Genomic DNA, 14,509 nt, shown 5'->3' on the forward strand with positions numbered 1-14,509 from the left:
AGTAAATAACTGTATTTAGGTGTAACATCCTGCGCAGTTGTGCTCAAAACATCAGGAGCAAAGTTCCTTAAGAGTTCAAATGAGCTCTTGTATGTACCAAAAACTGAGGGCATATTGTTTTTGTCCTCTCTGTTCAACTGTCTGTCCGAAACTTTAAAGTAACTTTTGAATGGTCAGTGATAGGGCTCTCATATTTGATATACATGTATGCATGCCTTGTGATATAATGTAAGACCCAAGTTTATTTTCGTACTATAGATTGTGATAATAAACGAGAAGATTTCAGTGTGTAAAGTTGGTCTTAAGTCGTAAGTTCTTTTGTAAAACGCACCCCTGGACTCTAAAAAGTTCATACGACAACGCTTATTGTAAATCACTTTTGAGTATATGCCATGTTGCAAGGGTGAGTGCCGTTTGATGAGCCCTCGTTTTAAAACAATTATACAAAAATATACGTTGAATTCGTATCATTTATTGAAACGGCCTGGGATAACAACGTTCATATTGTCTTATTTCGCTAAATTAATAATTCGAGAACAATCAAGCAATATTATTAATCCGAAAGGAATGCCTAGTAAACATGCACCTAATACTCCAATTGCCTGTGATGATTCACGATCGTCTGAAGCACAGTTGCGCTTGCGCACTGAACTTGACAATGTAGACTTCTGAACAGTCAGGTTTTGTTTCATTTCCAATATCTGGGCTTCCTCTTCCGCAGTTAAGTTGACGTTAGGGTTCAGTTCAAAAGTAACTGGGCAGGAACAGAGACAGTGGCTACTGGAGATCTGGGAATCTGGTGTCGCGGATGTTGAGGGGATATCTGAAGAGGTCGTACTCTCTGCAATAATAGGGAAACACCCATCATTCAGGATCATTTACAAAAAAGAAATAGAAGACATGATTGTTAAATATATTTACAAATCACGGTCTCCGTTTAGACTGCAAAATCAGTAGGGACTTTCTAGCCACCGTTAACTATCGGGCTTAGGATTTTCTACTTTATGATCAGACATGTTTTGCTGTATGAAAAAAGTGATGATAACGAACTGTGATCAAAATCAAAAATCCTGTAAAGAATATAAAATCAAGAACAGGTCAAACTTGGATCCCTGGACAAACCAGTATCTAGGAAGAGGAGGTGGAGGCATCCCCCATTGTAGATCGTACTCATCGGCGGAGAGACTTATTTCTTGATCAGGTAAACGGAGTAATCCGAAGTCAAAATCAGTGTAATACGAATATAACCCAACAATTAGTATGATACACGTCGGAAAAATTTGACTTATGATAGGTTAAATTTGCAAATACATGTAATATCATTATTATGACAAAGGAAAAAAACAAGGCTCTTGAAACCCCTGTAACATCAACCTATTGTTCAGTAACATTCATCCGTTTAGAAATCGATCATACGTAGAACGTGTTCTCGTGAATCGAATCAGTTGGGAGACATAAGCACCATAGACAGGTGATAATGGAATACTGGTACATAAATATGGGAAGCATTCTTGAGTTATCAGTTTTATGTTCAGTATAACATCCAAATATGAATCGGAGATAAAATGACGTCGATGTATCTAAATGCTATGAAGAACGCCACACTAAGCGATTTATCCCATGTTGAAAGTTTTGTTTTAAAAAATATACATTCTGCCTCACACTAGTATAGAAAAGAGTCGGCCGACCATCGTAACTTCAACAGGCTGTTGGAAGACCTGAACACGCGTACGTTTTGATGCTTTTCATTGTTGCAGCTCTTGTGATTTCAAATTTACTATGTTTCAGAATCCACAACACTTCTCGCTTTTGGCCCGGCACAGTACGTCTACGTTTTCCCTTCATAGAAGTTAATATTTTTCTGATGAGTAAAGATAGGGGCTTGGTAGAACATTACCGGGTCCTGTAATATGTGTTTATAAGGGTACATGTATGTATTCAAATTCATTCGTCCCACTGACTGGGATATTAGATGCGTTTGATGTTGAAGAACTTTGTTTAATTTTGAAGGAAGTATAAGATGTATCCCATTACCTTACAAATCATAGGTGACAGTGGTTAAGGTCATTGTGCCCCCTGTCCCGGGGATCACGGTATAAACAAACTTAAATCTAACTTTAAAATCTACACTACATGAAGATGCTTGTGCATTACTAAATGGTTGCACCCTTATGATATTTTAAAAGGATTTTCCCATGTGTAAAATTGAATTTTTGTTTGTTTAATGTACCCATGTTAAGGGCGATAGGATGCAAAACTTGCCAAGTTGGGACCACAAAATAATAGATAGGAATGAATAAGAAAATTCTTAAAATCTTCCCAACGACCACAATGGTGCAATATTTCAATTTGATATGCAAGAAACCATCAAACTTGAATCTGCACAGCTATTTACATATACATGTACATGGATTTCGATTGTGCTTCGTGCTTAAATTAATTCCTTTGTAAGACTTTGAACCCAGCTCTCTAATTACATCCTTAATTAAGGTAGTTCTGAGAAAACTTTGGTTTAATGGATTTCCCTATATATTACTTTTAAATGTTTTAAATGCATTGTAGGGCTCCCTTAAGACCTAAGAAGCAATGGTACATGTATGAACAAATGTGTCCATACTAACACATTACAAATGAAGATGATTGCGTATCATTTTGACACTTTGTACCCTTGTGGTCATTTTTAGAGAATTTTGTATGTAAAATCTTAAACCCCTACTGTGGTTTTGCAAATACCCCAGGTATCGGAATACACTATGATGATACCTGCGTTTTAGTTTGACGCTCTGTACATTTATACTTGTAGTTCTTAAGAAGATTTTAAATAATTTTCCTACACATTCTTTTTCCCAACTTTGAATTTTTACTATGGCCCACCCTGATTCCGCGGGACATGGTGTAAACAAACTTGAATCTACACTACATGAGGATACGTGAGATTCAAAACGCCATTTTGGCTCAGAAAATCATGATTTGAATGAAGTAAACTCAAATCATCTTTATGCAAGGAAACTTCTATGTCCAATCGAATGATTTAAACACTCTATCGTAAATTGTACTTTTTTAAAAGCTATTATCATTCATACAATGATTCGATAAATCCAAGTGAACTCGAAATAAAGGACACCACAGACTCTTCCACATCTGCTTCATACTTGAATATTTTATTAAACATAGATGTTAACTGCAAACAAAAACTCAACTTTTTAAATTATGACCAAACAGGATGACTTTGGCTTCTCCATCGAGAACTTCCCATATATATTTCTATAGCAATATTCTATTGTCACCTGCATATGGTAACTGGTTCGATACGCAAGAACATATTCTGCGTATAAATCTGTTTTAAATCGAGCAGGCTACTGACAAATAAATTGATCTAAAGAAGTTCCAACATTCTCATTTAAAGTCAGCATTTTGCAAATTCAATTGTCATTATAACGATCTAATTTACAAATACAACAATGTTATCAAACGTTTTATACCAATTTTATGCCATTCTTTTCATAGTAATTTTGACTACGGATTACTCCGTTTACCTGATCAAGATAGAGGATTTACTACGGGTGTGACCGGTCGACATAGGGTACTTACTCCTCATCGGCATCTGATCAGACCTCTGGTGTGTCCATGGGTCCGTGTTTGCTTCTTAATTTTGTATTCTTTATTGGAACTATAAGATTGATCACTGTTCGTTTTCTTTCCTTAGGTCTTAGAATGAGGATGTGGTTTTTTTTATTTTAATGAACCTGGATTTCCTTCATCCAAGCATGCATTTTGTCTAGTTCGCTTTAGATTGGCACTGTGGTTCTTGAGAAATAGAAAATGTTAAAATGTAGAGACGACAAACATAGATTGAAACTGTTATTCCACTCAGGACCTTACACGAGGCATGATAGTACAAACAGAGAATTAATCAACACAAGAAGCGGGTAACGAATGGGCATGAAAACATTTACATTTATAGGAAGCTGTTGTTAGTCCCGATACTGTGTGCTTGTCTTCACGCTTTACGAGGATTTTTTCGCTCATGTAGTCACATAGAGACCTCACCAGCTTTAGGTGAAGAGCCACAAATTTTGACTCTCTTCTTAAATGCATGCTTGCATCAAGAGAATTTTTATTTCGTAGCTTAAAACATTTTCCTTGCAATAAGATGTGTATCACTATATCGTATTGTCATATTCAAGGTTTGAATTTAGTCAACTTTCACCCACCCAATATAAAATAATTAATTTATATATAGCGACTTATATATCGTGATAATTTTTCACTCATATGGAGACGTCACCACCGCCAGTGAAGGACTGCAAAATAGGAGGGAGGGATCTTTATCGTTCCACATCTGCTGTGACACGGGGCCTCGGTTTTTGCGGTCTCATTCGAAAGACTGCCCCATTTATTCGTCTCTTACGACAAGCAAGGAGTAATGAGGACCTATTCTAATCCGGATCCCCATGGGTAAGAAGAGGAATATAATTATAACAATAAAACACAATTAAATGAAATCAAATTGGCAGTTAGACATAAGATGTAAAATCTGTAAAATTATCAAAATAAAACACTATAATTAAGATCGGTAAGCAAGGTTTTGTGTTTGATAATTAAAACAGTCACAGTTTATACATGTTAGACTCTAAAATCTCCATAGTTATATATACCATGCTTTGAATTGGGACCACCTTTCTGTAATTCTGATTTAAAATGGTTTTACAATTGGTTTAGCTTGCTTTTCAGTACTTATTCAATGATATCGCGATATTTCAAGACGCAAACTGCCAAAGCATTTAACACATTTAGTAATGTTAGCTGTCCATAACCTACAGCTACTAATTGACCCAGGGACCCTGAAGTTAAGTGTTTGGTCTACGTCCCCTACCTTACAACTACACACCTACTTAAATCCTTCATGTTAAAAATTCATACATATTTACTCAATAGAACTTAGAACCACTCTTACAAAGGTCTATGAAATTCCCAATTTTGGTAAAAACTTCCATGCGCATTCTTTACAGTTTGTAAACACGTGTAAAGATTATGTTTCAACATTTGAAATTAAGGTTTACAATATCACTATCTAAACCTCCCACCCTAGGATCGAACTTCCGATTCAGAGGTATAAATGTATATATATACCATACATTTGCTTTGCATACTAGCGTCTTTACAAACTTTAAAAATTTGGATCAATTTCAAATTTAGCTAGGTTTGGACCACTGAACCTGAATTTCACACTTTAGGCTCGTTTCTTAGATGTCGCTAACCAAAATCAGTCCCTGATTAAATAAGCTTCCAACGTACCCTCTGTCGTTGTGTCAAGGTCATCTCCTGAGTTAGCGAGCGACGAACAGACACCATAGAATTTTTCACTGCAAGACACGTCATAGTAAATGCCAGTCGTTCCATATATTGTAATGCAGGTGTCCAAATCACTTTTAGGCTCTGTACTAGCATAATGGCTGAAGGTATCTTCCTCTCCCGATAGTGTGTACAAGCGGCCGGCAGACTCTGTGTATCCCAGATAATAATCCTCTGACAGAACCCTGAAAATCCACACAGAAACCCCCAGAAATTGGCACATATTTCAAGATATTTCTTATAACATGTTACTGACACAACCAAAAACTTTTGATCAACAAGCAATATGTATTATTGAATAGAAAGCACGATAAATCATAGGCGTAGCTTGGGTTCGAATATTACCGAGGCAGGGGGTGTGGGGGGCGCAGCCCCCCCCCCCCCACCCACCCAAAAGCTATCGACATTTTAACAACGTAAAAGGTGTTGTGTTTTTTTTTTTTTACCGAGGCAGCTGCCTCGGTTGCCTCAATGGAAGCTACGCCACTGTAAATTATACATGTACATATATATTACAATTTTGGTGGAGTTATGCCCCTTAAGCGTTTAGTTGATTTTTAAGACATCTTAACGACATTTTTCTTAGCAGAATGTATAATCATAAAATAAATCTTTCCAGACCAACATATAAATCTACCAACCCATGTTCCGATCTCAAACTTTGAACAGCATCAAATACACCCGTGCTCGGAATGTAGGCCATGAGTCCGTTCTTAGCTCGGCAATGCAAGTCATTGTCTGTGAAATTCATGGCTATGGAGTTCAACCAAAAGCAGGCCACAGAGTTGTCAGGAAATTAAGACGTATAATTTACTGGGCAAGTTGTCATCACACGGTGTGAGTCCTGCAATATCATAAATATAAAGAAACTCAATTTTCGATGTCATCACTCAGGAATGATTGATTTGATTGTATATTGTTTAATGTCCCGCTTGAGAATTTTTCACTCATATGGAGACGTCACCATTGCAGGTGAAGGGCTGAAAAACGTAGGCCTATGCTGGTGCTTACGGCTTTTGAGCAGGGAGGGATGTCTTACGTGTCACACCTGCTGTAACATGGGGTCTAGGATTTTACGGTCTCTTTCAAAGGACCGCTGCGATTAGTCGCCTTTTACGGCAAGCTAATGGTACTGAGGACCTATTCTAACCCGGATCCCCACTAGACGCAATATCATACAGATACAGTGTGTTATTGCCATTCAAGATCCTCGAGAGCTATAGTATAATTTCATCAATCAAGAACGATTATTTTCAAATTTCAATTTCTTTTTATGATATATTTCTTCGATATATCTCTTTTCTAACCGACATGTTTTTTTGAAGATTTTATCCGTAGATATTTAAAAAAATGTTAACAAATAGCGTTTTCAATTTTCATAAATATTTTTTCTATAAAATTGGAACGTTTATATCTGAATATTTTAGCCATGTTTTATTACATATTCATATCATGCACCAAATCACAGCGAAATCTGGACTTTAGAATCTCTAATTAGCAAACAAAACACCCTTTTTATCATTCCGGGAAAAACAAAAAAGAAAATAATATAAAATAATTGAGAGCCTGTATCATTCTTTCGATGGTGAAATCATACTTCATAAGAGGTGTTTTAAAGAGCCATTGAATACAAATTTAGTGTACCGGTAATGAGCTACTTTATGTTGGAACATATGAAATTCTTAAGTTTGATTTTATTTCCACTTAGAATACGAAGTTTAGTAAAACTTGTTCCTGGACGTATACCTTCCACTTTTCGGTAATGACCTAGATGTTGATCAAAGAAACATGGACATACCCACTGTGGTATGTGTTTGTAATGTTTTCTGTGCAAATTATGGATTTTACGACAATGTCTCTGTGATCTTCACTAAGGTATGATCATAAGTATCAGGGGTCGAAATTAACTTTTTCTACCACAGGCTAATTTTAGCCTGTGAGTAAAAAATCCACAGGCTAAAATGAAAACCTACAAGCTAAAATAAAAATAATGAATCAGTGCTATTTTTTTTATATATTTTTTTTAAATCAATGGTTTTCCCCATCATTACTGAGCCTAGTGGGTCAACAGGCATCGTTTGGACAAGACAATAAATTACGCAAGTCATATGGTGCAATGTTTAGGTCTCTTGATTATCGCACCTCTAATCCACAACCTGTTTACTGCAGGTCTAGATCCAGTCTTCCAATTTCATGCCACATCAGGGTTGTCACTAGTGATTTTTCAAAGCGAATACCGGAGTCATGGTTTTTTAATCAGCAGGATCACGAGTTCCATGAACGTTTTTGATAATCGTTTACGTGGTGAGCAATGCAGTCGTATCATCACTACAACCCGACCTCAATATGACAATAAATTTAGATAGGACATTCTCATGATTCTGATAAAAATAACTACTGGAAGACTTGGTAAAACATAGACTCCGATATTTTGTTTTAGATAAATGAATAACAAAAACCTCATACTTGAAATTCAATTTAATCACCCCTATAGGAATGTCATTAGTATGCACATGTTATAACATTTACATTTATGAAGTCTAAACCATCACAAAAACATACTCTCTAAACTTGCCAGTGAGTGTGGCCTACACCACACAAAAGTCGCGTTGGTCGTAAACTATTTTTTCTGTCAAACATGAGTATTATGAAGATTTACCAATGCTATAATGATTTTGTTCTTAAATATATATGGATTTATAACTCGTTTCAAATGATCATCAATGTTGCTTTACTGTGACTATTCAGAAAGCCTCGATAGTTCAAATTTATCAAAAGTACAAACTGTACTACCCAAGTGGAATTCTTCGAACATTCAAAGAAAGAAAATTACACCATATTAAAGTAATTCCGCGTAGCTTTTTTTTTTTTTAAAATAAAAAAGGCTTTTTTTTTTTATTTATTGTCACTAATTTTATGTTTACATTGATTTACCATATATGCAGAGACTCCGAACAAACGATGTATGAACACCGAATGCAACTCGGTGAGCGAACGGAGTTTATGAAAAGTGAACGGTGAGTGATAGGTGAATACAAGATGAAAGGTGAAGATAACGAATAGTGATTAATCTCATAACTCCTATAAGCAATACAAAATATACAGTTGGGCAAACAAGGACCTCTGGGTATACCAGAGGCGGGAGCAAGTGCCTAGGAGGAGTAAGCATCCCCTTTCGAACGGTCACATCCGCTATAAGCCCTATATCTTGATCAGATAAACGGAGTTATCCATAGTCAAAATCAGTGTACCAAAAACAGTCTAAGAATTGGTATAAAACACATACGTCAGACTATTTGTTCGGAAAGTCTCTTGTGTTTTCCATGCATTATACTTATGATGAATATAAAATAAGTATAGACTCATATGATGTGAGAAAGATGATATATCCGTTCATTGATCACATCAAAGCAAACCTTTCAACCAACTTATAAAGTGTTTTACGAAGGAACCACAAGACAGACAAACGACCAATCGACAAGGAATGAAAGAGAGGAGGAAATCTCAAAATTTATGCGCAATATTAAGTCAAAGAAATAACCAGGAATGGACAATATGCATTCAAGATTTCTGAGCGACTGACATTCCGAGCTAGCAAAACCACTGTCGTTAATATTCAACAGATCATTAGAGCTCTGACAGCTAGGATCAGTGGCACTTTTATAAATAGGAAACTCATAATTAACAGGCAACAACAGGCCAGTGAGTGTGACATCTGCTTATGTAGAGTTATTCAAAATCTTGTTAGGAACAATCGCATAGACCAATTCACAAACAACACTATTTTACCACAAAACAATATGTATTCATGTCTGGAAGGTCTACTGCAATACAACAAATCAAAGTAATGGACCGCTACTCTTGATAATGAGAATGACATAGATTAAAATTCACAGGATAGGGATTATCAAAAGTCATTCAATACAGTCTTTTATACAAGACTAATTAAGAAACTAGAAGCATACAATGTTTGGGGAAAAGACTGATAGAAAGGATGGGAAACTACTGAATCAGTCAATGGGGAAGTACATGAAAGGTGAAGATAACGAACAATGCTCAATCTAAAAAAATCACATAAGCAATACAAAATAGAGAGTTGGGCAAACATGGACATGTATCAGAATGGTATGATATGACTTAAGGAATCCCACAAGGCTTGGTCCTGGGTCCACCACTGTTTGTGATCGTTATCAATGATATATCGTATACAGTGGAATAATCAGTGTATATATTTGTGAATAACATAAAAATATTCAAACTGATACAAACTTAAAGAAGACAAGGACAGCCTGTAACAAGACTTAGAGAGACTTACAGAATGGAGTATCACAGTTTTACTAGACTTTGGTTGTCATAAAAACCATTTTTGGAGATATATTTTTGATGTTTTATAATTAATGATACTGCTGAAAAGCTTGTAATCAATTATTCAAACAATTTTTAACCATTTGACAGAAATTTGCCCAAGTTACGTCTCCATAAACGTGACCCGCAGCATACGAAAGCTGTAGATACAAAATGTTAGATCAGAGGGGACAAGTGGTGTGAGGATATGTTTTAATTAATATTCTCTACAAACCATCCCCCCCCTAATTCGAAAGAGAGTATTAGATAGGTGTCCCTATAGATATACCTAACACAGTACATGTTCTCTTCTAGACATTGTGAAGACGTCCTAACTTAATAGGTTTCATTGTGTAAAGAACGTCTCGGGTATGTGTATATCTGTTACATACATGTAACACTTCCTGTCTGCTTCAACGCCCAAGACCTCGATCAGCGCATGCTCTACCCGTGAAACTGCTAAGACAACATTAGATTAGCCAAACAAACACCGCTTGGTAATCAATAAAAATAAAGCATCAATCTAATTAAAATAAAATATTAATTGGATCCAATTTTCAAATTTTAATTACATTTTTGGGGCTTTGAACATCTGAGAGAGGGGAAAAAAACGCAATGCATATTTTGAAGGAGGTAATATAATACCAAAAAGTAGATAACAAGTAAAACACAGTTTTGGGGTAAACGCCACCCCTGTCGTATATGTGTGGCCTTACTCTACAACGTATATTAAATTTTGATTTAACATGCAATTAGAGAGTAGTTTTGATGATACTGACATTCATATGTACCGTAATAAAAGGAATTAGTAAGTTGTAAGCGAGGAAATCAGCACTTGACGATGAAATTAAAAACAAACACCCTAGTTTAATTACTGGTAAAATTTGTTGGGTATAGGTAATTGTAAACTGATAAGCAGATTGCATGCCCTGGAGTAGAGACATTACCTATTCGACGCGTTCAACATATTCACACTGGGTCTTCTCCCCCGTGTGTTGTTTTAAGAACACGTGCAGCAGGTACCCAGCAGGTGTACATATAAACGATGTTCGATTGAAATGAGAAAACAAAAATCTTTCTTTTAGCATAATATAAAATATACATTTTTTTTTATTCTTAAAACATACAAAATAATATTTTGTTATTAATAAATTTTTGAACCAATTCTCGAAGTCTACACAAACACCATTAAAACAGACAGAACATATTAATCTTGCACTCGTATACGGTCATTTGTAGATCTATTTGTATTATTTTTTCACTGTAAAAGATATTAGGACACAGCTCCTAATCCTTATCATTAAATGTAGCATAAAAATACTATTAAAAACAAAATTAAATGCTGGGTTTTTTGTTTTGTTTTTGGTTTTTTGTTTTGGTTTTTTTAGAATAAAAAAATTGGAGGTGTATTAAATATGCTAAATCCTAAGTATATCTGGTTTTAGTAGGTCCCTGATTTTATTTTTCATTTTTTAAAACAAATGATTTATTTAATATACCGGTATGTAATGCGAGATAGCTGTCCATAACCAAGCCGTACTCATTTTCTGCCGACGAATGAAATAGCTATCGTACAGTTAGTTTGTCCTAACAGGTAAATAACGGTACTTCAAGCCGCGGCGGTATAAATCTGCCCCGCGATGAAATCTCGCGGAGGGATAGCGCGGGAAGGATTAACATACAGGGGGGGGGGGGGGGGTGCGGTCTAATTACGGGATCCGCGATGGCTCTACTGTATCTATCTATCTATCTACATATATATATACAGAAATAGCAAATAACTCTTAAATGAACATAACTGTCCTAAGTGAAGAAATATTTGATATAAAGCACAGAACAATTCACTTTATTTGGATACCCACTCCCGCCCCTACCCGGGGTTGAACTCACGACCTGCGGAACCAAATCTCCTAGCAGCGCGTAACCAACGCGCAAGACCGCTCGACCATCTAGGCAAGTCATCGAAAGCAAGTTTCCTGACTTGCCTAGATGGTTGAGCGGTCTAGTGCGTTGGTTACGCGCTGCTAGGGGATTTGGTTCCACAGGTCGTGAGTTCAACCCCGGGTAGGGGCGGGAGTGGGGGTACCTGTAAAGTGCGAAACGAAATCGAAACGAAACGAAATGAAATCTACCGAAACGAAACGAAACGTACCGAAACGAAACCTACCGAAACGAAACGAAACAGATTGTATAACCGAACTCTTTTAATTATAATAATTAAAAATGGTATCTTAGGCCCCTGTGAAAGTTACCACATATAAATAAAATTCGCCTCCCCTTTGATGTAGGCTTTCGGCTTGACTGTTACAAAGTTTTAAAAGCTGGAAAGGGGGGAGTAAGCACAAAGTACATATCCGTAGTTGATTAAATGCCATGCACAATTAGTTTCGGATCCATAAATTTCAGAACCGAAGGTTACAGTCTCAGAGATCTGGGGAAACACACTATACGAGGGGTGGGGTCGCCGACGTTGGATCCGCCTTTGGGCATAGATACATTGTTTGAAGAAGCTGGTGTCTGAGAAAATTGAAAGCAGGAAGAGCTCTTAACCTCTTATTTTATCTCTAACTGCTGAGGTGCGAGTACTTTCAATAATGGAAAAACTCTATACATTTTGGGTGTTGCTAAGACGGGGAATTGAAAACGGGACGGAAAACGGAATTTTTTTAATGCAATAATATTAGGAGGAGGTCGGCATTTTGTAAACTGAAAAGGCTTATGAACAAGGGAATTTTAAGCAGAAATCACAAAGAGAACGGGAGGACATATTCAGAATCCACCGTTTGATATACTACATACAAATACACAATATCCACATGTATACATATATTTGTCTTTAGAGCAAAAAATACTGAAACATGTATTCATGCCCAAAAGCGGATCCAACGCCGACGACCCCATCCCTCGTTTAGTGTGTTTCCCCAGACTTCTGACCTGTGAGACTGTAACCTTCCGTTCTGAAATTTATGGATCCGAAGCTAATTGCACATGGTATCTATGTACTTTGTGCTTACCCCCCCCTTCCAACTTTTAAAACTTTGTATCAGTCAAGTCGAAAGCCAACATCAAAGGGGAGGCGAATTTTATTTATATGTGTAAACTTTAACAGGGGCCTAAGATACCATTTTTAATTATTACAATTAAAAGAGTTCGATTATACAATGTTTCGTTTCGTTTCGGTAGGTTTCGTTTCGTTTCGGTGGGTTTCGTTTCGTTTCGGTGGGTTTCGTTTCGGCAGATTTCGTTTCGTTTCGGTAGATTTCGTTTCGTTTCGTTTCGATTTCGTTTCGCACTTTACAGGTACCCCGGGAGTGGGTATCCAAATAAAGTGAAATTTTCTGTGCTTTATAATATATATATATATGTGTGTGAATGAATGAATGAATGATACAATACCTTTAGTGACATAGTGCTCAAGGTACACAGAGATTCCTAGAAATATCCTGACAATATTTACTGTAATCATACCCACCGTCCACTCTAACCCGACTGTCACCTTGATCGGGTACTCAGGGATTTTTAAGAACACAACTAATCGATAACACTATTTTAGCAATGTTTGTACAGTGTATGAACGGAACATTTCAGAAAAGTTCGGTCATTACCGAGGGTGTCATTACTCTTCACAAATATGGTAGTATGACATGTAAATACATGTAGAATAAAATACCTTTGCTGACATAGTGCTCGAGGTACACAGAGGTTACTAGAAATGTCCTGGCTATATTTGCTGTAATTATGGCTATTGTCCACTCTAACCTCGAGGATTTTTGAAAACACACAACTAATCGCTAATACAGGTAACACCGTTTTAGCAATGTTTGTATGAATGACGCTAGAAATTGCTCAGTCAACAGAGGAATAATCATCACCAATTGGTAAATATTTAGTGATTCTAAGATAATTTTTGTAATGGACTTTGATTATATAACTTTTTAAACAATAAAACCAATCCTTGTGTACTAAGTTTTAAATCTGAAGTTAATCTATAAGTAACATTAAATATCATCGTGTCCATTTCACCTTTCTCGGTATTGCATTCAAGAAAATCCTGAAACCTCTGTTGAAATTTCTGTTTTGATTTTTAGAGTAAATAGAATGATATTGACAGGGTCTTCCTACTCAGCAGCATTCGTACATGTATCATAAAACCTTCCCAATAAAATGAAAACTAGACTTCTGTCACCTGTAATCAGTATTTCATAGACCTGTATATATAGACTTCTGTCACCTGTAATCAGTATTTTTATACACCTGTATATATAGACTTCTGTCACCTGTAATCAGTATTTTTATAGACCTCTGTAACTAGTGTATATATAGGCTTCTGTAGTCTGTAATCAGTATTTTATAGACCTCTGTAACTAGTGTATATATATATACTTCTGTACCGAGTAATACTAGACTATATTAAATATTAACCGGTACCTACAAGGCAGTCAATACATGTTACTATGTGTGCGTCAGAGACACGTGTGAAGCAGGTGTAATCCATGTAAGTACAGTGTCTTTATAAACAGATGGGCAGAAATACTACTTGCAGTTCGGTGTCGATCCGGGTCCTCACGGGATTACTACATGCACATGTATGTAAGGAGATATGCATTGTAATGGGAAATTAAAACTACAATAACTTGCTTGCCCTACATATTCCTGACATTTCATAAACTAGTTCTTAGTTTTGTTTTTATTTACCATGGAAAAATGGATTAACACGTGGAATAACATTGCTAATTTTGAGACGTTGACAGGTACATGTATATATATGAATGTAAGGAATGATAACTCTGACTGGGAGGAGATTGGTTTT

General features: G+C 36.3%; 1 protein-coding gene across 1 annotated transcript; it reads right to left on the reverse strand.

The window, feature by feature from the left end:
- Nucleotides 1-456: 456 nt before the first annotated feature.
- Nucleotides 457-13,193, reverse strand: LOC130052711 (uncharacterized). The gene is made up of 4 exons (XM_056158476.1): nucleotides 13,096-13,193; nucleotides 5,997-6,199; nucleotides 5,299-5,540; nucleotides 457-841 (listed from the first exon to the last, which is right to left on the reverse strand). Exons 2-4 carry the CDS (start codon nucleotides 6,104-6,106, stop codon nucleotides 510-512), a joined length of 684 nt encoding a protein of 227 aa, XP_056014451.1. The 5' UTR covers nucleotides 6,107-6,199; nucleotides 13,096-13,193; the 3' UTR covers nucleotides 457-509.
- Nucleotides 13,194-14,509: the final 1,316 nt, after the last annotated feature.

The sequence above is a fragment of the Ostrea edulis genome, chromosome 3 (genome assembly GCF_947568905.1).
Source record: "Ostrea edulis chromosome 3, xbOstEdul1.1, whole genome shotgun sequence".
NCBI classification, from domain to species: domain Eukaryota; kingdom Metazoa; phylum Mollusca; class Bivalvia; order Ostreida; family Ostreidae; genus Ostrea; species Ostrea edulis.

What these genes read in the sequence shown, in the direction of transcription:
- LOC130052711 (XM_056158476.1), bottom strand. Translation starts at nt 6,106, where the DNA reads ATGAATTTCACAGACAATGACTTGCATTGCCGAGCTAAGAACGGACTC. An exon ending in AGTTTGAGATCGGAACATGG is followed by an intron (nt 5,541 to 5,996) that starts GTTGGTAGATTT and finishes GTGGATTTTCAG; the next exon opens with GGTTCTGTCAGAGGATTATT. An exon ending in CCTTGACACAACGACAGAGG is followed by an intron (nt 842 to 5,298) that starts GTACGTTGGAAG and finishes CTATTATTGCAG; the next exon opens with AGAGTACGACCTCTTCAGAT.